This window comes from Melospiza melodia, chromosome 4 (genome assembly GCF_035770615.1).
Source record: "Melospiza melodia melodia isolate bMelMel2 chromosome 4, bMelMel2.pri, whole genome shotgun sequence".
NCBI classification, from domain to species: Eukaryota; Metazoa; Chordata; class Aves; order Passeriformes; family Passerellidae; genus Melospiza; species Melospiza melodia.
The window spans coordinates 7,381,041-7,407,144 of record NC_086197.1 but is presented as its reverse complement, the minus strand read 5'-3'; the positions used below and the strand labels follow the sequence as shown (position 1 = coordinate 7,407,144).

The 26,104-nt window shown below is 44.8% G+C and overlaps 1 protein-coding gene across 5 annotated transcripts in view; it reads left to right on the top strand.

Moving 5' to 3' along the window:
- Positions 1-26,104, top strand: part of FRMD4A (FERM domain containing 4A) — a 372,584-nt gene that overhangs the window by 168,304 nt on the left and 178,176 nt on the right. For 2 of the 5 annotated variants that reach the window (XM_063153749.1, XM_063153750.1), the window contains exon 1: positions 22,009-22,556. The exons of the other annotated variants lie outside the window; for them this stretch is intronic. In XM_063153749.1, the coding sequence (XP_063009819.1) occupies positions 22,398-22,556 (159 nt within the window). In that variant the 5' untranslated portion in view covers positions 22,009-22,397. Of the gene's footprint in view, positions 1-22,008; positions 22,557-26,104 lie in introns of those variants that run through there. 5 annotated transcript variants of the gene reach the window in all.

The following is a 26,104-nucleotide window of genomic DNA, read 5'->3' as shown; positions in this document are numbered from 1 at the left end:
CAAGCCACATCTTGACTCATACGGTCTGATGTGAAAACCCACTCAGCTATTTGATAGTTGGGAAATCTAGATGAGGCTGTGAGTAATTTCAAGGGAAGGCTGTGAGTGCTGTGAGCTCTCTCTCTCACACACACACTCTCACAGATGAGTTAGCTCTGCACTATGGTAGTACAGGCAGCTGTGACTCCGGGTAGGACCCGAAGACTTTTATTCAAAATTCCGTATGGATCACTGAGGAGACGCAGTGTGGAGAGGGTAAGCCATGATTTCTTTGTCCTGAATGCATGCCCAGAGGATGAGGAGGGTACCTTTGATAGCCCTGTTAGTGGCCAGAGCTAACAGGGATTATGTCATGGTGTGCAGAAATTACTCCTGGTGTGTGCCATGGCAGGAATTACTGAATTACTGTTGGTGGGACCCCTGAGCTGATGAATGGGAATTAATACTTGTCAGGAGCTGTGTGGTAACTTAGAGTGGAAATTGGTGCCAGAAGGAACTGTAAGATAACCTACAACAAATGTAACTAGTTAAAGACTCTGTGGCAATAGTTTGGGGTAATCATTTGTGGGGGGAAAAAAGTAGTTTCAAATATTCAATACTCACTGAGAGAAGAGCATGATGGCATATGGCAGCACTGACCTGTAGCAATGGGGAGTAAAAAAAAAAAAAAAAAAAAAGCAACAATAATAATATGATTAAATAATAATAAGATTAAATAATAATAATAATTATGATGTATAATAATAATAATAATAATAATAATAATAATAATAATAATAATAATAATAATAATAAATGTAAAATAATGGCACCTGGGGAAAGCTCAGGGTGGGGTGTGGAAGGGCTCTGTGTCAGTGAGCAGAGATGCCCAGCAGTGTCTGTCCCAGCTGAGATACTCATGGGGACTGGTGGCAGTGAGGGCTCTGCAGTGCTCAGGGTCCCTCTAATCGGTGCCAGCTGAGGTGACACCTCAGGGCTGTCCCTGGACAGGCAAGGCAATGCTGCAGCAGCAGTAGCAGGGGATCCCAGGAAAGCTGCAATAGTGATCAGTTGGAAGCACATCACCACGCAGCAGTGCCCAGGGAAGCAGGGGGTGCTGGCACTTTGATGGGCTGGCAAAGGAGCAGCAGCTGGCACAGGGGCGCAGACACCACAGAGCACACGCTGAGCGCACACCTGGCACACTCCAGGTGCTCTCAGGCTGCCTTTGCCTGCTGAGCTGCCTCTGGCAGAGCTGGCAGGGCCAGCACAGCCCCCAGGGGACAGGGACACCTCACACACACACTCACAGCCCAGCTTGTCACTGCTGATGTCCCCAAAGCAGTGCTCAGCTCAAGGGAACAGGCACCCTCTGCTCATTCCTGCCCACTGGGGTTTGGGTTGAGTGCCCCACGGGTGGGCAAGGGGCAAAGTGCAGAAGCTCTGCAAGCCCAGAGTGGCTCAGAGTTGGTCCTTTCACCCAGGACAGAGGAAAGCCTTTGCTTCAGGCTTCTGTTTTGCTGGAAAGCAGCCTGGCTGCAGCTGCAGCCACCTGTGAGTTTACTTCAAGTCTGTTGCACTCAAAAAAAAAAAAAAAATCTGCTTTGCACATTTCAAACCTATTTTTTCTGCATTTTTTCTTTTAAAAAGTGTAATTTCATTTAGACAAATTCTTTCTTTTTTTTTAAGGAATATGAGAAAAATCTCAAAAATTAAAAGCTGTTCAAAAAATGTTTTGGTTAAACGCAAATCCTTTTTGTTGTTTGTTTTTCTTTCCCCTCCATTTGCCAGAAGAGAAAGCAGAATAACTTTGTGTCAACCTGAAAAATATTTCCTTTGCCTTTCCAGTCCGTCAAGCAAACCAAAGATAATCAATTATTCACACAGCTTTGGCCTGCTATTGTTTGATTGTGGGCTGTTGCTTTGGAGAGCACTCAGAAATGTCCCTCCCGGTAAATTTGGGCTTTGTGGTTCAAGATGCTCGCTCTGAGGGGCCCAGGGCAGACAGCCCTGATGCCTTAACCTGCATTGGGTTGGGTTTTATTGTGTCCCTGTTCCCTGCCTGGCACTGCTGACACTGGGTCAGGGCTGGCATCTGGGGGTTTGCAGCTGCTCGTGCCAGTGTGTGGTGTCCCCTCCCAAGGTGGTTCCCTGCAAGGTGGCAGATGATGATGATTTTCCACGCAGAGTGAGCTCTCAGCTGCTTTAGGGCCACCATCTCTGCTGCTGATGGCCACAGGGGGTCCCTCCCTGTCTGGAGTGGCTCATGGTTTTATGCAGACTGTGCCTGAGGCTGAGCAGTGCAGAGACAAATCATAAAACTGTAGAATGTCTGGGTTGGAAGGGACCTCAAAGAACATCTCATTCTGATCCCCCCATTATGGGTAGGATGCCCCCATCAGGTTTCTCAGGAAACCTGGCCCTGAACACTTACAGGGATGGGCATCCACAACTTCTCTGGGCGACCTGTGCCAGTGCCTCACCACCCTCACAGCAAAGAATTTCTTCCTAACATTTACTTAAATCTCTTCTCTTTTAATTTAAAACCATTCACCCTTTTTCTATCACTATTAGAGAGACCCATAACAGTGCAGAAAATGTGAGACCACTCTCCTCCATGCCTGCACATATCCCCTTTAGAACATCTAATCCATTCTGCCCTGCCTGGCAGCAGGTGCCTTGCCCTTTGCCTTGCTCTGTGCCTTAGCCCATGTGATGGAGAGGTGTAAAAACCATGACTTCTTTGTCCTGAATGCATGCCCAGCACTCTCCCAGGGTGTTTCCAGAGTATAACCCCTTGGCAGGGAGCGAGGCAGAGCATGGAAACACCTTCAGAAGAAGGTGTTGGAGAATGTTAGTTTATATAGGAAGCAAGAACAACTGCACAAGGATGGCCAGCACTGCAGGAGACTTTAACAGTGAGTACAGACTCAACAGCTCCACACACAGCCCAAGTGACACTGTCAGGGGGCTCATGTTGTTTTATTTTCACTCACATCCACAGTTTATTTCTCTGCTTCCCACTTCTTGACCTAAGGTTGAGGTAGTTTAGACTTCTCAGGCAAATGCTGGAGCCTTGCTTTAAGGGTTGCCAGAGAATTTGATGGGATGCTTTTTGCAATCACTTCTTTTTTTGTCCTGAGCCTCTGTCCTTGCTGCTTTTCTCTCGTCCTCATCAGGCCCATGAGGTTGTGGTCAGCCTGGCTGAAGGATGTTCATCATATTTTGTCTCCCTGGAGCCAACTAGAGCTGGCAGGGCAGATTCTCTGCACTTGGGGTCCTGCAGCCATCCAAAATCTGTTTCTAAGCTCAGAGTCCATAAAATCCCACAGCAGCAGTGAAAGAGCCTGAAATACAGTCCTGAGTGAGCAGGTTTCACATGCAAAGCCTGAGATGTGAGAGATCTGTGCAATGCATGGCACAAGGCAGGGTTTTACAAAGGCTTTTAGTGAAAAGGGGCATTGCTAAATATTAGTAGGTATGACACAGAGACACCAGACATGTCAGCTGAGGCAGAATGAAGCTTTGTGCCACAGGGCACACCAGCAGCTGCTGTCAGGACTGAGGTATGACTTGGGTCCATCTAATTCAATGCTGATGTCCATGAGACGTTTTCATCCTGACCAGCACTTGGGATTGCCTTTGGGATCACTGCAAAGGCAGTCAGAGTACTGTGGAGGGCTGCAAAGGAGGACCCCTGAATACATTTTTGACTGATTTAATAACTCCTTCAACTGCAGAGCCAGCTCTACTTTAACCAGCACATACACCTTGGTTAGAAGACAATCCCCCACACACACACACAAAAAAAAAAAAAAAAAAAAAAAAAAAAAAGAAAAAAAGAAAAACCCAACCAAAGAAACAGGAAGCATGAATCCCATCCCTAACAGAGAGTTTCTCAGCACAGAGCCCTCCCCACCAGATCTTCCTTCTCTGGGTCTTCCTCCCCCAGCACGTTGAACACGCAGTGCCTTCTCCCTTTGCATTATTGATGTGAGGCAGTTTGTGCCTCCCAGCTATGTTTATTATATCCATGTGCTGCAGATGTGTGTGAGAGCAAGATGAATGGAGTCCTGCTAATGTCTAACAAATGCCTAGCACCATCCAGAGACCCCTTTCTGCTGCTTCAAGGCACTCACAAGGAACGGCACAATTTACTCCTCTCAAGAAGTCACTGGCTGTTTTCCATCCAGGGGAATGTTTCTCACCACAAACACAACGCATTGTGGTTTTTTTGAGTTAGAAAGCCCAGAGAAAACATGCAGCTTTCTTGTATTAAAAAGGAATAAGTCTGCCCTCTCCTCTGCCTTTGAGGCTCAAAGCCTGGCTCTACAGTATATAAAGGAAGACCATCTCCAGGCAAAATGAAGTGCTGTAAGAAACTAATCAAGCTGGGAGAGGTCTGGCTGGAAAAGCCATTTAAAATTGGGTTTTGTGCCCCAGCTTTAGGTCCCAGTTCTCAGCTATGGCAAATTAAAGGCCTCGTGCCCAGTTGTGTCAGTGGATGCTAGCAGCTCAGCAGGAATTTAGTCCAGATTGCTTTTTTATTTCTTGTGCTTCCAAAGAAGATAAGTTAAGATTAAAAATGCAGCCAAAGCCCCAAGCCACAGCTCCACTGTCCATTACCCAAATGTAAATCTACACCAGCACAGAGCTGGGACTGCTATTCACCTATGACACTTCCTCCCCGAATGGATATCCATGAACACTCACTCCTATCATGACTTTAAAACACACCAGGCAAAGATAAATCCCTAAATGGATATTTATTGCCATAGAAAACAGATGGCAGGAGACAAAGCTCCCATGTTCTTATCCCAAGCTGCAAGCACGTTAAGAATGCAGCAGGAAACGTCATTCCTCCTATAAATAAATTTCTCTTGAGAAGAGAGAACCCAGGGCTGAAATAAAAGTCAGTCTTGCTGCTCTGCAGGCCAACTCCAGGGCAGGTTTTCCCACGCTACTCTGCAGCCTATGGGGACCCTTGCTTTTGGCAAGAGAGGAGATTGCCTTCAAGCAAACCCAGAAAAAGAGATCCCAGTATGTCTTGCTGCTGTACAATTTTTTTATTATTACTCTTATTTTTTATTACTTTTATTATTCTGAGCTACTGATTTTTCTTTCTCTAGTAGACAAAGCATAATTCAGCATTCCGCTTGACACTAAACCATTTTTCCAGCCCGGATTCAAGAGCAGAGGGGTGAGAAAGCTCTCACAGTGAGGGCTGGAGGGCAGGGTCCAATGGGGTGGAACAGGCAGACCTTGCAGCATTCATGGGGAGTGATCCTGGCCCGTGGGACCCTTTGTGCAAACTCTGTGAGTGGTGCTGTGAGCACTGGCTCTGACACCACGGCTCAGTGAGTGCTCCAAGGGAAGCTGATCCTTCCAGTTCACTCTATTTACTTGAAATCTCCTTCACTGGCGTGCAGGTCCTGCAGACCTTTGCTTAGCACTCTCCCTGACATTTTTTGGATGGATGTCTTACCTTGACAGCATCACTACTGATCTGATAGACTGCTGAGGTGACAGCAGAGTTACTCAGATATCACAGATAACAAACAAACAGCAGATATTGGAGTGCAGAACTTGCCAAAGAAAGAAGAAAGACCTTGAAGCAAGGAACTCCTGTTGTCTTATCTGTTTTCTGTAAGTTACTCAAGTCTCAAGGTGACAAAAAATTATTCACCCTCCCTGTAGACAAATAATTGTATCAAAAATATATATATTAATGAAAGGTTAATCTTAAGTAGCAAAGCTGTCACCTATGTAATGTTCTGATATAATCACTTGTGACTGCCGAAACATCAATTTTATCTGCTTCATCTGAGCTTTATCTCTTCTGACCTGTTCACAGGTATTTTGGAGGAATTGGTTTAATTTGAGCTCTACCTAGACAGATAAACGCTTAGTGCACCTCTCAGGTGTCTGGAAGTTATAATATTTTGTGACACTTCTAAAAGGTGTAACAAATCAAAACAGACTTCTCTGTGAAGCGGATCAGGAGCTGTGCCAGAATTCATCCCCCCAAAATGCAGACAGGTTAACAGTGCAAGAGGTAAGAGCATGGCAGAGGCTAATGGATAGTGACTGGTGAGCTCTGAAGAATTTGGAACCAGGATACTGCTCAAATTGGCTTTCAAATGGTTGGAGCTTAATTGAATTATCGAACGCGCTCAAGGCCTGGAGACCTCACGAGCAGAGGTTCTGCTCTGAAATTTCCAGTGCTTCAGATTCTTATTTTGATGAGAAAAATAAAAAGCTTTTTTCATTACAAACTGGCATTTTTTGCCTTCACATTGGCCAAGCACTGGGACAGAAAGGCCAGGGGACAGAGCAAGGGCAAGCCCAAGGACAGAGGTCAGGAGCCAGAAATGAGCCAAATGTTTTGGATTTGGGTGAAGGGAAGGGGGAATCATGTGAATCCAGTTATAGAACTTCAGAGGGGGTGGAAAGGCTCCTCTGGTTCATGGATCCTTTGGGCTAATAAGCCTACTCAAATGGCTTTTGCAGGTAGCTGATACCATGGTCACACTCCCAGCAGCAGCCCCAAGCTCACACCAAGGAGCTGTGATGGTTCAGTGCCAGGTTAATTTCTCTCAAGGTGGTGATCTGCAGCCCAGGAGGCAAGAACTTATCACCCTTAATTGGAGGTTCCTGGAAGGGCTTTTCAGTTCTGAGACACAGTTTCTTGCAAAATGAGCCAGTGATAGATAATGCAAAGTGGCATTATCTGTCCTTCCAACTTGTCCCAACCTGAAGTCCTAGTCCTAACTCGTCTTCTAGCCAGCATTATCCCTGGATAAGACATGTCTTCAGCTGGGTTTTAAAGCCCAGACACAGAAAGTCTTCAGACTTTATCAGTTCCTGATCTGTACAAGGGATTGCTTGAATGTTGCTTCAACAATTTCCAGAACTAACAGAATTTTTGGGCATCAAGTAGAAAGTTCAACACATGCCTTTTTCCACTTCTTAACTTCTTCAGTCTTTTCATCCATTTAACTCAGGATAATGTACAGTGTTTGAGGAAAAAAAATCAAAACAAAACAGTGGATGAGCAGCACATTTATTCTTCATAGATCTTTTCCATTCTCACTCTAAAAACTTTGGTGCAGACCAGACACCAACACAAGCCCCTAAACACCAGCAGTGACTTCAGTGAAGCTCACAAGCACCAGAGCCCCCCAGCCAGCCTGATGGAAATCATGGAAAAGGCTGTTCTGACCAAGAGGGAATGTGTTGTGTAGGTAGTCACTCAGTTCCTATCTTGCTGACTCAAGTTCAGAAAGATGAATTGAGATTTCCAACACGTTTCCAAACTTGTGGCCAAACTTTCTGTCTGAGTTTAGCTTCTTTCCTGGTTAAGTTTATATTATCCTCATTGTCTCAGTAACTTCTAATGGCTTCAAAGAAATGGTGATTTCCCATTCCACAAGAAAATGGGTATGAATGACTCTTACACTTTAATTTTATTTTTTTTACTAAAGTTTCACACTGTCCAAATTGCACAGACATGAAGTGCAATTTGTCTCCACTTGCCAAAGATACCATGTGAAAAGCTTCTGGCAAGATAATGGACTGCAAATGAGGCCATTTAGTCACCCCAACACTCTCTATAATCCATCTGTATTTCTGGAACATATTTAGAAGGTGCAATTAGGGTTGTGCATGCTTTGAAATAAGTGAGCAAGCTTCTTAGCTGAGGTTGAAAATCATTTTCGTTTCCAGTATTTGAACTATAAAAGCCACCAATCTTGATGAGGTGGGACCATGGATATCTATTTTCTCTCCAAGTTTTGCAGGAACACAGATTAGGTTGACTCTAAGGACTGATAACCTGCAATTAATGTTGGTGCACTAAGCATCTACCCTTTGGGGATCTATGTGCAGAACAAGTACCATCTCACAGTTTTACTATTTTAGTTCAGCACAGAAATCTCTGCAAGTGCAAATCAAATCAGCCTTAACTCAAAAGTTCCTGCCACAGGGAGTTTCCACCCTGCCAGCTCCCAATGATGAGTTGGGAGGATGAGATGAGTTTTGGAGAAACTCAGCTAAGAGAGATTAAAGGTAGGGATTGGTGTTTTTACTAATGTGTGTTCCTCATGTCAGCTTCCTTCCAACTGTACCTTCATCCAGTTTATATCTACAATTTCATCATGAAACAAAACATGTAGTAATTTTTGTTACTGTTTTAACACTCTTCAGTAGTCAAAGAAAATAGAGTAATGTGTGTCTTCTGGTGACAACACATCTCAATATCTTCAGAGACAATTTTGCACGGGATGAGTTGTCCTTTCCAGGACATTAACACAGTGTCTGCTCTGTGTGTTTAGTCCTGGGGAGCAGCTCCTGAGGAGGCATCTGAGCTAACCCAGCTCAAATAGCCCCATGAATCCTCAGTTTCCAGCCCAGGGTTCGGCCTGGGAAGCCCTGCACTGCCATGGCTGGGGGAGTCTTGCTTGTCCTTGGAGGAGAATCTTGGGGGGCCATGTGCACTGCAAAATATATGGGTTGCACCCCACTCTAGAGAAAATATGAATCTGTATTGTATGGTTCTGCTTCCTTATTGCTGTGGAGCACTAGAAGATCACCTGACTTGCAGAAAAGCTAAAATTTGTGTCATAAGAGCAGTCATAAGAGCAAATTGCCAGCTTTGTGTGAAGACCTGAAAGCCACAGAAGCTTAAGTAGTGTAATAATAAAATTATCACAGGGTGAAAATGTAGATTTTGGGGTTTTTAGAGGAGGGGTTTTGGGGACAAGATGGAGGGACTTGAGCATGTCCAGCCTTTCTTCTTCTCCTTCTCTACCTCCATCTTCTGCTGTGATGGTGGCACTTTGGGATTGGTTTAGAATAGAAGTTCACCGTATAACATAGGTGATAGGTATGCTCTTGTCAACAGCATTGTCCACCAAGTTGATCCAGGGTAGGTTTAGACTGGATACCAGGGAAAATTTCTTCACGGAAAGGTTGGTCAGGCATTGCAAAAGGCTGCTCAGGGAAATGGGGGAATCACAATCCCTGGGAGTGTTTAAAAGACTTGTGGATGTGGCACTTGGGGACATGGTTTTGTGGCAAACACAGTGGTTCTGGGTTTACAATTAGTCCTGATGATCTTAGAGGTCTTTTCCAATCCCAATGATTCCATGACTCTCCTGCAGGCACAGGGAGGTGCCAAGCAGCAGAGCCCTGTGCTCCAGCCAGCTCTCTGTGTCCTTGAGGCTGTGTCTACACAAACAGTTGTTCAATTTTAAGGGATTCTGTTGGAGTCTTTTGGGGGCAAAGAAGGTGGGGGATAAAGGGGGTGTCCTGGTGCTCGCTGTTTCTTTTGGAGCCATCTGTCTTCAGAGACCCTGAGGAATGTCTGAAGCTGCTCTGAAGGACAGATCCAGGACCATATTCTGGAATAGTGCTCCATATTTATGTGTTTTCAGGCTGTGGGCACCAGGAGTAGATCGTTGAGGTAGCACCAGTGGCTTGATAAAGGGTCAGAAACCTCACCTTTATCAGGAGATGGGGAGGTATAAAAGGAACTGGATCCTCTACTTGCACCCTCTCCAAATGCCCCTCCTTCTTTGCAGGATAGATTTAATCTGGCATTCAAAGAGATGTGTGTCTCATATCACTTTCTCCACATAAATACCTGTATTTAATGTATCTGTAAAAGATGCTGAGGTTTGCCTGGGTGAGAGCACTGTGGGATGCTCAGGGTAAGATCAGTGAGCTCCCCTGACTGATGTGATCCATGACAAACTGCCTCTAGTCAGAGGGGAGAATGTCAATGTGCTTTTTGTCCTCCACAGTAATCAAAAAAACCTCTCCAACATCTTGTTTTTATTGACCCATTTGCTATAGATTCCATAGGCACAATGCACCTCTTACTACGAGACTTGTCCTGCATGGGTTGTAATATTATCCATGATGCTTTGGAGCATCTTAAGAAGTTCAATGGGGTTGGCATCAAATAATTTTCTGTCTTTCAGTCTTCTCTTAATGCCCCTGCAGACAGGGGAAGGAGGATGATCAAGGCTAGAACCCTACAGGAAGTTTACCCTCATTAAAGGTCCATATTTTCACAATAAAAGCCAAGAAAAGTGAATTGCCAATATTTCACAGGCTCACCTTTCCTCAGAGCTGACTTCAAAGCTGTTAGTGTTGCCTGGGGGCAGAGCCTGGAGTTCCCAATATTTGAAAACATCATCCAAGCAAACCTGTCAAGGCCAATATGATAAACAGGCTATTGTAAGAGGGGAGTTTGGCAGCCCTACACCACAATTTAAAATTACTCCTTATAATACATTGGACTTTACATATTGCAAGGCTCTGCAGACAGTGATCCTCTGCAGACCTCTGCAAGACCCAGCCAGTGCTGCTGCTCCCATTTGGCAGCCAAGAAGCTTTCAGGGTACAAGCCAAGGTGAGCTGCCAACACCCTGCAAATCTGGGAGTGGTGGATGCAGGATCAAACCTCAGGGCTCCCTTAGCTGGAAGTGCAGATCCACATCCCCTTCCTCCCTCTCCAGCATCTCTCCACCCAACTCATGCCTGCTAACCACACCAGAGACTGGGAGGAGGCTTTCTAATTTTCATAATTTCCACTCTGAAATGTTGGAAAGCTTCCTTTTTCCATCCTGGACTTTGTTGTAACGCAGGCATTGTGTATCATCCTGTAAACTTTCAAATGCACCAATCGTGGCAGTTTCCTGCAGGAGAAAAAGGGTTTGCTTCAGTTAAAGCAAGTGGGAACCTGGCCAAGAAGAGTCATAAAACCAGAGGATGCTGATTTTTAAAAGCACAGTTATGTTAGTGCATTCCAATGTAGCCAATCAGTCACCAGAGAGTAGTTAAAGTGTCCTTGGGGCCAGGCTCTGGCTTCTGGGGAAAGATAATCAGGCTGATGCCAGTGGATGGCCTGGCCCCTCTTCCTGACAATCAGTCACAGCAGCCTTTGTGCTGCTGGCCAGGCTCTGGGTCACTCAAGTATTTTGAAATTTTTTCATTCCTGAACTTTGTTTCATATGAATCCATGGATGCTGTTATCCACCCTGGACTGGAAGGGAAATTGCTGAAAGATCCAGAGCAGAGCCAGGGTGTAGGCAGCATAAATGCTTTCCTGCAAAGGCCAAGAGATACCATGGGGTCTCTGAACATCCCTTACAGCACTCAGCACTAGTGTTTTTCTGAAATCATCACCTTTTCCCCAGGAGTTCTCCAGGTGAAAGAACCCCATTTTAGAGGGAAGGAAGCCACACATTTCTGAAATCAGTGCCTTTTAGAGAAATTGCAGATGGAAACTCACAAATCCAGACACCCTGAATCATGTGAAGATGAATCTTGTGCAGCCCTACCACCTCAGCCTTGCACTCAGCCCCTCTCCTGTGAGGTCAGGACTTTGCAAGGAGACACTGCAGGCCTGACCTCAAATTCCCTGGGCAGCAGCCTCTGAGAAACCTTCTGTTGTTTCTGTTTCATAACCATTGCCCACTGGGCAGGCAGTGACCAACTCTCCCTCCCAGTTCCTAGCTTGCAAAGCCAAGAAATACCAACATGAAAAGGTCCACGTTCTGTTATCCTGGAATGAACCGACCACGTCTAGTCACACAGGGACAGAGCCCAGAATATCATCTACATGGGCTTTTCTTTCCCATGACAAGTTTCCCAATCAGAGCTTGAATAAACATTAGGTCATCACCAATTTATAATGGCAGAAATTTATGTCTCTCTTGATCACATTTTCATAGGAGAAGAAATAAGCTTTCATCCTCGCTATTCTACCCATATCTTAATCACTCTCTGACAAAACCAAACACACAATTCTGAAATCAAACAGACTCACAGAGGGTGTTCCCTGCCCAGGCAGTGACTCTTGTCTGACTGGACCACTGCCGTGTTCAGTGTTGATTTTGGTTGACTTCAGACATAAATCTTCCCAAAGAGCATTTCCTTAGTGCACAGAATAAGAGCCCCATTGTTACAGCAATGGTGCATCTGGGACACATCTCCATTGCTCTTTAGACCAAGGCAGACACTCAATGGGGCAGTTCTCATAGCTGAGTACCCTTTTTCATCTCCTTTTCGTGATGGAGCAGAGTAGTTCCAGGTACTGTACCTGGGGAAGGTTCTTGCTCTCTGTCCTGAGACAGAGTAGAAATTCTCCAGAGTAGAAATCCATTTTGATTTAGGTGAAATGTACATCTTTGAGTTAAGTCTGTAGTTTGAAAACATAGCTATTTAGTCTGACTGCAAAAAGCCTAGGCTCAGAGAAACTTATTCAGTGAAAGACAGAGATAAAGAGGAGGAGAGACTGAGGGTGATAGAGAGAGACTGGTGTGAGAGCAGGTTGCTGACCTAAGAATTCTTTCTGATAAAGAAGAACTAGCGGCAAATGTCACGTGAAATTCGTAAAAATGAATATGTATGAACCTATTGTGAAATTGTACGCATATGTATTTGAGAAGAAGATAAAAAGGGACCTGAAGTTCCCAGAAGTACGCATGTCATGTTAGGGGAACGATTCCCACATGCATCCAGCGCTGTAATAAACATACCAGCTTTACAACTTTCACAAAAGTTGTAAGGTTTTGTTTATCTCCCAAAACAGTCCCCTCATCTTGGTGGAGCAATGGCTTGGAGCAGTGTTTATACTGAGGTCTAGGCAAAAGCACCACAACAGAAATGTGCAGTCATTGGTGCTTCTCCTGAGTGCAGAAATAAACCAAATGAGGTGAATCAGGACCAGCTTTGAGTGCCTGTTTCTCCCAGACCAGCACCTTGGCCTGTGCAGGAAGTTTTCCCTGGCTTTGCCAGGCTCTGCCAGGTGACTCCTGTCTGTGATAAGGCTGAACCACAGCTCTCAGAGCCCTTCAGAGGTTGTTGCTCAACCCACATCTGCATGGCTTATCAATGGAGCATGCACTGCTGGTGCTGCCTGTGGGTGCAGGCACCAGGGGCAGCTTGTCCTGGACTGTGATCATGTTCACAGGGGTCTGAGGATGAGGGAAGAGATGAGGATCTGACTCCATGTTTCTGAAGGCTTGATTTATTATTTTATTATATATGTTATATTAAAACTATACTAAAAGAATAGAAGAAAGGATTTCATCAGAAGGCTAACTAAGAATAGAAAACAAAGAAGAATGAATAACAAAGGCTTGTGGCTCAGACTCTCTCTCCAAGCCAGCTGGGCTGTGATTGGTCATTAATTACAAACAACCAACATGGGCCAATCCCAGATGCACCTGTTGCATTCCACAGCAGCAGATAATCAAGGTTTACATTTTGTTCCTGAAGCCTCTCAGCTTCTCAGGAGGAAAAAATCTCAAAGAAAAGATTTTTCATAAAAGATGTCTGTGACTGGACAGAGCTGGAGTGGGAGCCAAGTCAGGGCAGCACAACAACACAAATCATCAGTGCAGATCAAAAGCCCTTTGGTGCCATGGGAGCTTCATGTCTGGGTAGAAATCCTGCTACCAGGAGGTCTGAGCTGCATCTGGAGCTGGGGAGGGTGTGGGGGACCTACAGGAGAGGACATGGTGTGGCATTCCAGGCTGACACGGTGGAAACTGCCCAGAAGAAAAGAGGGCAGTCTTGCATGTGGTTCAAAGGGGATTGCATGGGTAGAATATATGGCTCTAAGCAATGAAGTAGTGAATTTATTTCAACCACATAGAGCTATTCAACTTGTGAACAACATTAGCTGGGTTTTGATCACTCCTTTTCTTCTGACTACTGTGGTGCTTGGGCAGAACTTCCAAGTTCATCATTCTCCTAAAAGTTCCTATATTTGTTTTCCTCAGACTCTAGACTTCTTTTAAAAAAGAAAATCTGCCATATCCTTCAGCTGCAAATGATTTAATAGCTCTTGGCTTTGTGTGATCTGAATATTTTCTTGTTCTCTTGCTTTGCAGCTGTGACCTACTTAATTACAAGCAGGAAACAAACCCCAGAATCATTAGACTTTCTGCCTGGCTTGAAGAAGGGGAAAAAAATAAAAATCTTATGTTGTTAAATACTAGGATGTCCTTCTTAATAACAGGAAGTCAAGCTCCAGATAGCAACAGTGAACATTTGAATTCTTTGTGAATCAAGATAAGAACAGCAAAGAGCTTATGGGTTTTATTTTTTATGGCATGGATGTTTTGGGGGCAGGGGAAACGACAGCCGCTTCTAATGGCCAAAATGGGAATGAGTCATAAATTTCTAAATCAAGAGCGTAAATCCTCTTTGTTTTAAGTTCTGAACAGCCTCAGTCTGCTCTGTCCACAGAGACAATGAAGTGACTGACTTGCTGCTTCGATCCGTTTTATCCTCTTTTCAGGAAGCATGAGCAAACAAGGCAGGCAGTGAGCGAGGATCCCCCATGGCAAACCATCAGCTTGGGAGACAGAGCATGGGAGAGTTTGATTAACTTCTCTCCACCTCTGCAGGACTGTGGGCCACTGCTTATACCTCCTGAAAGTCAGAACCCCAGCTGGAAATGCTGGTGCGGTGGCAGCTGTGGAAAGCAGTCAGAGAAGAGGAAGGCCAGCACTGCCAGCCTCTGAGAGGGGCTGTCCCACTCTTCAGCCCTCCTGTCCCTGTTTGTCACAGCCCTGGTGGCAGCTCAACAGTGCAAACCTCCCAGGGCATCATGAGCTGCAATAGAATGTTTGCTCAGGGTTTCAAACCAACCAGCACCAGAAGTGCAAGTGATCCTCTTCTGTCAACTGTGCATGCATTATCAGTGCAGATGGCATGGATCCAGCACTGTCCTGCAATAAATGGAGATTTTCCATTAGCAGGAGCCACAGGGGTCTGAGTTTCGGGAGCAAACAGGGTAGAGGTCAACTCTTATGCTCTACTGAGAAGGGCAGACTGCTCCCAGCTGGGGAGATGTTCTCAGCAGGAAGATCTGCTCCAGTACAGAAATCCCCTCTGTTGGCTCCTGTATTTCCCATCTGCAGATGATTTGTGCTGTAGGCACAGCCAAGGAGCCCCCTGTGATCCAGCCCCAGTGCAGATGCCATGAGTGAGTGTGCAAGGCTGTGCACACTCAGGGTGTTGTGGTTTGGGACACCCCCTCCTCCATGGCAGCCTCCCTGCACACTCGAGCATCACCTGGATGTGTACAGCACCACTCCCACAGGCAGCACACACATACATAGGCAGTCTTCACCTCAGGGAACATTTATTTACCCACAGTTATGCTCATTTTGATAACCAGTGTAGGAGCTTTCAACACAGAGGGTTGTAGGAGCTTTCAACACAGAGGTTATATTATCAACCCAAGATATCTTAAGTATTTCTGATTTTTGCTGCAGAACTCCCATGGAACGTGACCGGCTGGCTTTCTAGAACACTTAATTACTATTTAATGTGAAACAGTTCCCCTGAGATTTCATATCACCTGACAAATGACAGTGAATTAATCTATTGAGGAAATGGAGACCCATAAAGCTATGTGACTCTTCAGTTGCTCAAGAAACTGATGACTTTTCTGGAATAGGACCAGATTCCTCCTCATTTTCACTCTGAAGTTTATATTTAACCTGCTTATCTTCCTCTCTGTCCAGTGACAATTACATCCTAACCAGCAATATCAGTATTTACTGGTAACGATTTATTATAAAGAGCTTTGGAATAAACAAAATATGCATTCTTTATTTTAGGCAGGAACAGGATTTCTAACCCATAAGCAAGATCAAACATGAGAAATCTGGACCACTGATTTTCTAAAATATGTTCCCTTTGCCCTCCTCTTTTCTCACCCTTGTCTGTGAACAGAAAGGACTTTGTATCAGTCATTGAAAGCAGTGAGTGTTACCACTGGGTCTGAATCAGGCAGACACCTAAATATATCTGCAGGATAAGTTGCAAGAAAATGTTCTGCTGCAAGGGGCCATTTGTGCTGTGTGTAGGCTTGTTCTGCATGGACAGCAAGGCTGCCCTTCATTAAATTATCTACCATGCCATAGGGCAGGACTGCAGACTGGCTGGTTTTGAGCCACCAGATTTGTCCTTTCTCACAGGCAAATAGTGCCAGTTAGGAGACACCTGCAATGAGAAAAAGTGTGTCTTCCAAACCACAGCCCTCAGCCAAGGCCAGTGGGACAGCTTGATCATCACCTGATAAAGGGTGGGAAGCACAAAGTAAATATATAATTCAAAATTATATGAACTCAGATGTAACATAAAGAAATGTCATAAAGAATCATAGAAAGGTTTGGGTTAGGAAGGATCTTAGTGATCATCTAATTCCAGCCCCCAAAGGCAAACACTTGCTCCAGTCACCAAAGGAACAAGCAAAAGCTTGAAACAAGAAGGATGTAACTGCACAAGTGTGTGACTTCCGTGGGCAGTCAGGCATCAGGATCATGTTTGATCCTCAGCCTGGGATTCAGTGCCCACCTGATGGGCACAGACACAGGGTTGTCTCAGATTTGTATTGTTTCACCCCTGAACCTTGTCAGAGGCTGTTTTAGACATGGATGAATACCATGGAAGGAAAACAGCTCAGCTGCTGGATGAGCTCTGGGCTGTTCCCTGTTCATACATGCCTCACAAGCAGGGTGTGATTATTTTTCTGTTTTCTTCTGATCAAAAACAATTCTCCTGAGCATTTCTCCACATGATAGCAGGGAGCAGGGTGAAGATGAACCCTGTGGTGTTGGGCATGTGCAAGCACGTGCTGCTTTGACTGGAGAGCCTGGTCACAGTGCCCAGCAGGATCAGAGTTAATCATAAGCTTGGGTTTCCAAAGTGAATAATCGTATTTAGGATCTCACCATTCACTTTCTGTGGCTGTTCTGCACTATTTCCTTAATACATTGTCCTGACCTACATCCCCTCCTGCAGACTCATTCACCACAGCATCCATGGAGAAAGAGGATTGAATAGCAAATCTCTGCACAATCTCTTTCACGTCTCTGCATAGCAGAAGTGAAAATCACTTTAGCTGGTGGAATATTAGGGACAAGTACAAGCCCAGCTTTATAGGATTCACCTACTTTTAAACCTTGTTAAATCACTAACAGAACTTACTTTAGGCAATGAAATGTGTGTGATTTGAGGAGATGACATACTCTCCTGTGTCAATCCATAAAAATCTCTCTGGAGTGAGGACACGAACAGCCTCACACAGACAGAGCTGCTGTTGGCATAACGATAACACTTAGCACTACCAGAGCACTTCACATTTTCAAAGAGCTTCAGAAGTGTTATGATCAAGGTGGATGACTGGAATAGTAAATTTTCATTCTATTATTACTACGAAGCAGCAGTTCATTTCATTATGGAACATTTTAGGCCATATGGACTCGTGAGAACATCTTGAGGAAATTGGCCAGGATTTCTGACTCACAATGTTCATCCTAAAATGCAACCAGCAGGGAACTCTTCAGTTTCTTGAATTTTTCTCTGCAGGAAAGTTTTAGGGCTGTCAGCAGTGGCAGACCAGGGGAGCCAGGGAGGGGTTGTTCATATCTGGGCTTTGGAAGCACAGGGAAGGTGAGAGTTGGGAGGTAACTGAAGCACAACAGGCACAGGCATCATATTTGCAGGGGGCAGCAGATCTTTGGGCCAACACTTCCAAGAACAATTGCTTGTCTAGAGGCTACAGAGAGGTGAGCTAGGGGTGTTTGTGCCTCCTCTACAAGCCTTTAAAGGTTCAGGCATGATCATTGTCCGGATGCTGTGGCCCAGCCACACTGAGGTCACAGTTTTTCAACAATCCACAATTAATGCAGGGCCAACTCTTAGCTGATCAAAGCTCTCAGCAGATCCAGTATGGATGACATCTATACTTTATTTTCACTCCTCCTAAATTTGGGAGGGTTTCCTCTGCCTAGAGCATATATGCTGCATAATAGCTGTCAAGGTCTCAGGATTTGCTTTTTCAAATGAAATGCCATTCCCAGATCCTTTTAAAACCCTTCTCTCAAAGCTTTCCTTGTACAAAAAAAAGTACAAAAGTATAAGAAATGCAACTAATAATAGAAATACAACTAACTGCAGTCCTTGCACTCCAGGAAGCTCCCACCTGGACACACAGAAACCCACCATGGTCCCTCCCTGGGTGACAAGGTCACATTTCAGGGGAAAGACAAAGAAGCCCAGATGAGTCAGCATGAGGGATGACAGCACCTTGGCTTGGGTGGAAACAGAGCACTCAGAAACTCAGGTTCCCAAGTGGATTTGGTGCACAATGACCATATGAAAATCTTGGGGGGTTCTCTGTTTCAGAGCAGATACAGGAGGGGGTCACTGCTGTGAGTCCCCCCATCCCCTGGCTCTGCCTGGGCGCATGTGAAGGGACAAGGGTGGCTCCTCACCCCTGTGTTTGATAACTTGGCAGCAGGACATCCCTGAACTGCTCCCATCCTATCAGACACTAAAATTATATCCCATGAAGGCACAAGGAGAAATTTGTAACCAGTTAAATATCTCAAAACAGCATCTTCAACATAAGAAAGCATGGAGCTGTGACGTGAAAGGGGGACTCTGGGCACAAGGATCTGACAACATTACTCCTCTTTGCATTGTAGAGAAATAAAAATCAAAAAGGGCCCTAAATTTGAAATAGAACCTAAAAGACCACATTGGGCTGGAGCTACAGGGACCACAGGGGCCATGTGTGGAACAGAAACAGGATGTTTCTGGTGTGTCTATGGTAAACTCAAACGAAACTGCCTCCCAGCATGCAGGTCCTTCTTTCAACACACCCAAACACATCCGCCCCCATCAGAGAGTTGTGGGTAGAGGTTTGCTCCAGAGCACGATGGAGAGGGATGCTGAACTGCTCATTCCAAGGCCAGAACACAGAAAGGTGAACATGGACCCATCTCTCCAGCTCCTGGTGCAGGCAGCACCCACCCACACCTGTGCATGGCAGGGATTTGCAGAGAGGAGGAGCTGCCTGCAGGGTTTGGCATGGGAAATCCTCCCCCAGCCTTCAAGCCCCAGCACAGTCCCATGAAACAACACAGCAGCTCAAGGGTTGTTTTGTTTTTTGATTTTTTTTTTCTTTTTGTCAAGGGAAGTAAGGAGCTATTTTTATACCCTAGTAACAGCCTCTGGACTGTCAGTAAAACGTGGGAGGTTTCATAGTAAATGTTTTGGCTGACATTTTCTCAGAACCAGCGGGGAATAATCAGTGCATAATTAGAGAGGAAAAGACGTGCAAATGTCTGTAGACCTCTGTAGAGCTTAAAGGGGTTTTTTTTTCCTTAACTGACCTTAGTGAAGGTGAAGCTGGGCATGTTTTGTACAATGATAAGATGATTTTACAGAAATTCACCAAAGGGTACAGCAGTAGAAGAGCCAAGTTAATAATCCTCAGTAATTTTTTCTCCTCTCTTCTGGCATTCCCTGTAGCAATAACCTCTTCAGACCATTTTGGGTAAGAAAGAGCACATTCTGTGGTGTCTTGCTTGAAAGGAGCTCTCTTGGTGGAGTATCCCTTGGCTCTAGAGGGGATGGGCTATCTTTGCCTGAGAAACTTCCATGGTTGCAATTCCCTTGTATCCTGCAAGGTGGGTTGAGCATTCAGTGCTCAGACAGCTTTTACCCTCTCAAAAAACACTTGTGTTGGGTCGGCAGGAAAACCTCCTCAGGAAACCAGACAATCTGCTCTAATCATGAAAGTAAATCTACCCACTGAAATGTTCCCTGGGCCTTCTCTAGACTCAAGTGACTCCTAAGGAGACTGCTCCAGTCTATCAGTTAAATAAATACATAGGAGAACTGTTTGCAGAAAGTCTGATTATGTCATCAGCCAAGTGAAAGGGCTCCTTCAGAGCTGCCCTCATCTGTTGAGTAATTACTGAGTTGGGACAGGGGCTGAAAATCTCCTCTCAGCCATAAGGAAAGACTTGATGCACATATGGAGCAGCTAATTTTAAAACTGTGGTATATCCTCCATTTCCCCTCCTCTCCCCTTTCCAGAATACCAAAGGGGTTAGGTCACATCCCAGAGCAATCACTTGCTGTGGTTTCTTTTCTCCCTCTGTTTTCCTTTATCAAACACATTTCTTTCTTTTCCTCTCTTGTGCTCCCAGGCAGAGATCTTGAATATCAGGCTGTAGCCTGAAGTAAATATTGTCTGTATAATTTTATATATGTGTGTGTGTATACATGTATATGTATATGTATATGTATATGTATATGTATATGTATATGTATATGTATATGTATATGTATATGTATATGTATATGTATATGTATATGTATACGTATGTATATACATATCTATATACATACATATATAAAAATAAAATTTAAAATAATATATATAATATATGATAAAATGTATACTGTATATTATATATAATAGTATAATATATATACTATTTTATATATATATATATATATATATATATATATATATATATATATATATATATATATATAATTTCTTCCAAATAAGGCTTTATAATGGAGATGTTCCTGATCCCTTGTCTACATTCCTGCTTACAGAAGCAGTGTGTTACCGAGTTTAAAGGCAGGAAAATAACCAAGAAAACAGGCAAGGACAGGGAGAGGAGGAAGGAAAACTGCACTTTGCAGAATGAATAGCTCCTAACAAGTTTAAAGGAAACATTATTACAATTTTATTGCCATATTTTATGAAGCTGCTCTAAAAACGAAGTCCTGAAGAAGCAATTAGGCTGAGAACATGAATTTTGCAGCTGTATTTTCCTGGCCCCTCCACCTGCCCTGTCAATGAGCTGACGAGCATCCTCGTGCTGTTACCATGTGATGCACAGCTCACTTCGTGTCCTTCAGTGCTCAGAGGACAAAGTATGGATGGGGTCAGGGTGGGACAAACCTATAGAAAATCAAGCAGATATTAATATTCCTGCTTCTTCCCTATCCAGGGAGTTGAATCGGGGAAGACATTGAGTTTTTTTGGAAGAGATGCCTTCTCACGTCTGCTAAACCAGCTGTTTTAGGAGTTCAGTGCATGCAGGTCCCTCATGATTTCAGCTCAGGCTGTGCTGCCCATCCCTTTAAATGCACCTCCTAGGAAGGGCCTCCATGTAGGCATTCTCCAGCTGATCCTGACTGCTCCCTCCAAATCCTGTGGCCTTTTTGCACACATTCCTCTGAAGGGAGAGTAAAATGAGTGGAAAATAGCACTGACAGGCAGCTGTCTCCAAAGGCGCTGGCTTGCACTGTGCCTTTGATAAAAATATTTCCAACCTCAGTTTCCCCACCTGGTGATTAAACAGGAAGAAGAAGCACTGGTTGAATTTAGTTGCAAAATGTCTTGCGACTTAGCTCCATGATTTTGTGGTGATTTACCTGAACTGCAAAATCCTCACACTGATAATGTATTTTTGTCCTCACTGGACCACTTCCCCCAGCTCAACCCATCATAGATGTTGGCAGAATTGAAGTGTCCACCCAGACAAGCTGCTCCTGTGGGAAACAGGCAGGGAACAGATCTCGTCTCAGCACTTATTTTAGGAAGGGATGCCAGGAGTGAATCTTTGTATCCATAGACCAAAAAGGGTGTTTTGGCATCCTGTTCTTCTGGAACTTCCTCCTGGGCTTGTTCAGATGAGATCAACCCTTATGAATGTGAGCTAACCAAGGGTTAAAAATATCTCCACATCAGCTGAATCAGACTGATATTAAAAGGCCATCAACTTTCAAAAATATCACCCCTTGGATAAATAAGGTGCTTTGCAGACTGTTGCATAACTCTCATGTAAATATTAAGTTCCCTTACGAGTTCAAAACATAAAAAGGCTCCAGAAAAGACAGCTGGGTGGGAAAAAGAGTGGAGTGTAACTGTGCAGGGGTGAGTTAACACACAAAAACAAAAGGATGAAATGTTGCATGTGGCAGAACTGCCTTCTCAGATGCTCTTTGGGAGTGTTTGAAAGAGTTAAGCCCAATAGTGGAATGTCTTGGGAATGCTGGCAGACGGAGAGTGAGCAGCTTTTTTCTCCCCTCTGGATGGAGTCCCAGGACTGAGCATGCAAAGTGATGACTTTGGATCTGAGTTTGCTTCTCGGGTCTGCAGCAGAGAGCTGGGGAGTGATGCAGTGTTACCAAGAAGTCCTTTGCAAGGGATGTGCAAATGCCTTCCTAAGGCAGGAGAGGTGTTTTCACCTCTTCCCTGCTCATCCTTGGGGGCAGCAGGACTGGCTCTGAGAAGATCCACAGAGGGAGAAACCACATCCTGAAGGGCGTGTGCAAAGGGAGAAAGACACATCCCCAAACAGTTTATTTTGGCTGCTGGTTTTTGTTGTCCGTTTTGCTTTGGTGGTTTGGTGGTTTGGTTTTGTTGTTTTTTTTTTTTTTCTCCTTGCTTTTCGTTCTCCTTCTTTGATGGAAATTTCAGTGACTCTTTAACCCCGCCGCTCACAAGGCGCCTTGGGATTATCTGGTTGCCTCGAGCAGGGGCTCTGGGGTGATTCACCCAGGGAGCTGGCATGGCTGCTGTGCTCTTTGGCTTTGAGGATCTGCTCTACAGCTGGGACAGCCTGGTGTGGAGCCTGACGTCCCGCGCGCTGCGCAGCTGCCGCGTGGGGAACCCGAGGCTGCTGCAGCTCATGCTGAAGCCATGGTGCATCTCCAGAGACCTTTATCAGGTAGGGGAACAAACACCAGGCCAGACCCCCAAACCTCAGTGCTGCAAGAGGGGAGAACCCCTGGGAGTCTCACAGGGTCCTGTCCTGTTCCTGCCAACGCTCTGGGACAGAGGGGATGCTGTGGGCAGGGGAGGTGTGGCAGGAGAAATATTTTGGTTTGGAGGATGGTGATGGGGTCTCCTATGGTGGAACACAGCTCCCAACTCTGCTTCCCACAGAGCAGGGGGGGAATAAGTGAAAGCAAATTAATGTTCAATCTGCTATATCCCCTTTCCTTCAACTTTATGTTCATAAGTGCAACCTTAGTTTTTCTGCATCCTAAGGCTGTCCCTACAGCTGCACAGGAATAATTTATATTTTACCCAGAGGAAAGGGTGCCTAAAGGCATCTAATCTGTGGAAAATGGGCATTTGCAGAGGGTTTTCAACTGTAGTATAACTAATTACCACTAAGTGACTTGTGCAATGCCTTCTGACTGCTTCATCTTGCAAAGTCCCAGGCATCTGATTGCCTAAAGTTTCTGGTTTGCTTGATGTATGGTTTATGTGGTACAGAGAGCTTTGGGGCTTGGACAACTGGCTTCTCTGTAGAGTTACATTAATTGCTTACAGCTTGAGGTATAGTGACACAGCCCTAATAAACTGTGTGTGTTTCTGAGACTGATTAAACTGGGTTAAACAAACTGCACAGCACAGAAGGAGCCAGTCCTGAATGTCACTTTGAAAAGCAACTCATTCCAGTCCATAGGTGAGTCCAGGCTGCAGTGTAAACCCAACAGCTTGTCTGCTTTTTAAATCAGCCTTAGACAACTGGGGCTAGAGGTTTATTCTGCTGTGGGGACAAGCCCATTATGATATTTATCATCTCCACAGATTTATCTAATGCCGGACGCGGGAGTGACTGATTGGTATTTGCATTTGGAAAATGGATTTTCTGCTACTCCCATTTACTTGGTATTTTGCTTTTCCTGTGCTTTGGAAGTCTCCATGTGTGAAGCCAAGTCATACAGAAGGCAACAGATTAAAAGCCTGTAGAAATTTTGTGTGTTGGTAAGAGGGAGACCAGGGCAGGGCTCTTAGTAATTTCAGCAAACTTTGAACCAGATTCAAATCATGCTCTGGTTTCAGCAGACTTCAGGAATAGATTTTATGGTCTTTGGAGTTCAGCAAGCATGGGCAGCATTTTTATTTTAAGCATTTATTTGTTCCAGAAGATACCCACAGCCAGTAACACAAACCCATTACCCAGGGCTTGGCTTTGAAACCCCCCTGAGATGCCCCACTGGGATGGCTCCAAGTGAACCACGCTGCCCTCCCTGGGCTCTGCTGGCTCTTGGCTGAGCTGAACCCAGGGCTTAGTGTGTGCAGAGGCTGCTGTGGTGTGGGGCTGACCCACCCTCTCTCTGCAGCTTGTCTTAGGAACCTCAACCTGAACCGAATCAGCTCACATGGGCTTGGGAAAGAGGAGGGAGAAGCAAAAGGGCTCAATGCTGAACCTCATTTTTACTCCCCATTATGTAAAATCATCCTCAAAAACTAAGGAGCTGGTTTCCAGACATGTCCATGTTCTGATCACTGATAATGCATCCCACCCTCTGCTCCATGCATCAGGGGGTGCCTCTGCCTGTGAGGACTCCTAGGATTGGTGTTCTCCCAGCAGATTTATGTTGCTGTGAGCACTGACCAATCCACAAGTGCAGTTTTTCCATTGCAAAATGCACATGCCTTGAGACATTCCCCATGGCATTTCATCACAATCCTGGTATATTATTCCCCTTTGCCAGAGTCACCAAGGGAATGGGACCAGCAAAGGTGCCTCTCTTCCCATCCAAACAAGCATTAATGCAGCCTGAAATGCACTCACAGGTCAGGATGGACTTGGATAGTTGTTTGTTTCTCAGACAGAATCTGTGAACATCTGCAAAAGCTCAGTAAAACCACGTCACTTTATTTGTCAATGCCCATGAGCTTGCAGTTCTTTGGAGAGGATCTGAAATGCTGGGTCAGGTACCAGGAGAATTGCTGCTGGGTGGAGGTTTGTTGGAAAAAGCATCTCATAGCTCATCACTGTGCAGTTCCACCAGCAGCATTGTTATTAGCAGCCAGCATGAGCTGGTAGCTAACGCTACTCTTATGGATATTAATCCTAAAAGCATTTCCCCCAGTAGCCAGCATCGTCCAATTTAAATGCTGGCAGGGTATTTTAGCAGAGTATTGCTTGGACAGAAAGCCTGACAGTTTAATCACTTCCCAGAGACAGAAACTTCTTCCACTGCTGATTATTTAGATGAGCAAATAAGCTCTTGACTGTGCTAGTTTTTGTGGTTACTATATATTAAGCCCTGTTGCTGCTGCACCTTGAGAGCAAGGCAGAGCAGTGTAGGACTTCTGCCTGGAAGCAGGACCAGAAAAACCCTAAAAAGAAACATTAAAGAGAAACATTAGTCAACTTTGTAAAATTCAGCCATGCTTTTTCATACTCTGTAAAGTATGGTTTGTGTTTTGATTTGGGTTAATCCCATCTCAGTGCATCTCTGGTTCTGGTGCCTTTTGGTGAAACAGGGCTGGGGGCAGCAGAGCAGTGGAGCACACAGCCAGGTTCTGGGCACCCAAAACTGGGGAGAGCTCAGCTCCTGCACCAGTGAGGATCAAGATTGTTCAGATATGGCTCTGACTGAGATAATTTTTTTGTGTCCTTGCTCTAGTCTGTTGTCTTCACCATGCAAATATCCCAAAGCTTGCCAATTGCCTTCTACTGTCCCATCTACAAAATACATAAAAACAAAGACAATATTGTCCAGAGTGTAGATATTCACTACCAATACAGTGGGTTCTTGGAAAAAAAACAAGCTCCAGCCATCAACATAATCAGTGCAATTCCCTTATTTATGATGAGAGACTTTACTTTGCTCTCAGAAAATCAGCATCCATGCTTTAGGTGAAACAGCAGTTTTGGGGTGATGCTGGCTGCAGTTGTTACAGTGGGATCTGAAACATTTCAGTGTTCAAATCCAGTCTGACACAGCAATTGGAAGTCTGGACTTGCTCAAGCTGCACTCTGGGCAGCAGTTGTTACAAAATAGGTTAAAACAATCAAAAAATGGTTCCTTCATTCTTGGTCTCCAGACTGTATTAGTCTCAGGGATGCTGAGTGACTCCATTTTTCAGTGCCTGTGAGCAATGCTTTGGTACTCAGGCCATCTGAGCAGTGCTGAGAGCTGGAGGCCTTTGGTACCCTGAAGAACACCATCATCTGTCTCAGACTGCATTTCTCTCCTGGCAAATAAATCCTCCCCCAAGTTTGCTGTGATTCCCAGGGACACATTTGTCTGCCCAGTCTGAAACAAACCTCTTGCCTTGATCTGCTTTCAGTGGGGCTAATATTCACTAGTTGTTACATTTTAATTTTAATGAACGCTTGGCTATATTTTAATTGGGTTTTTTGTGATCCACTGTGTGGTTGTCTGACTGCATGATTGGAATTCATTTGAAAAAGGGGATGAACAAATAATAAACTTCCAGGCAGGGCTCTCAGACAGTCAGTTGTGC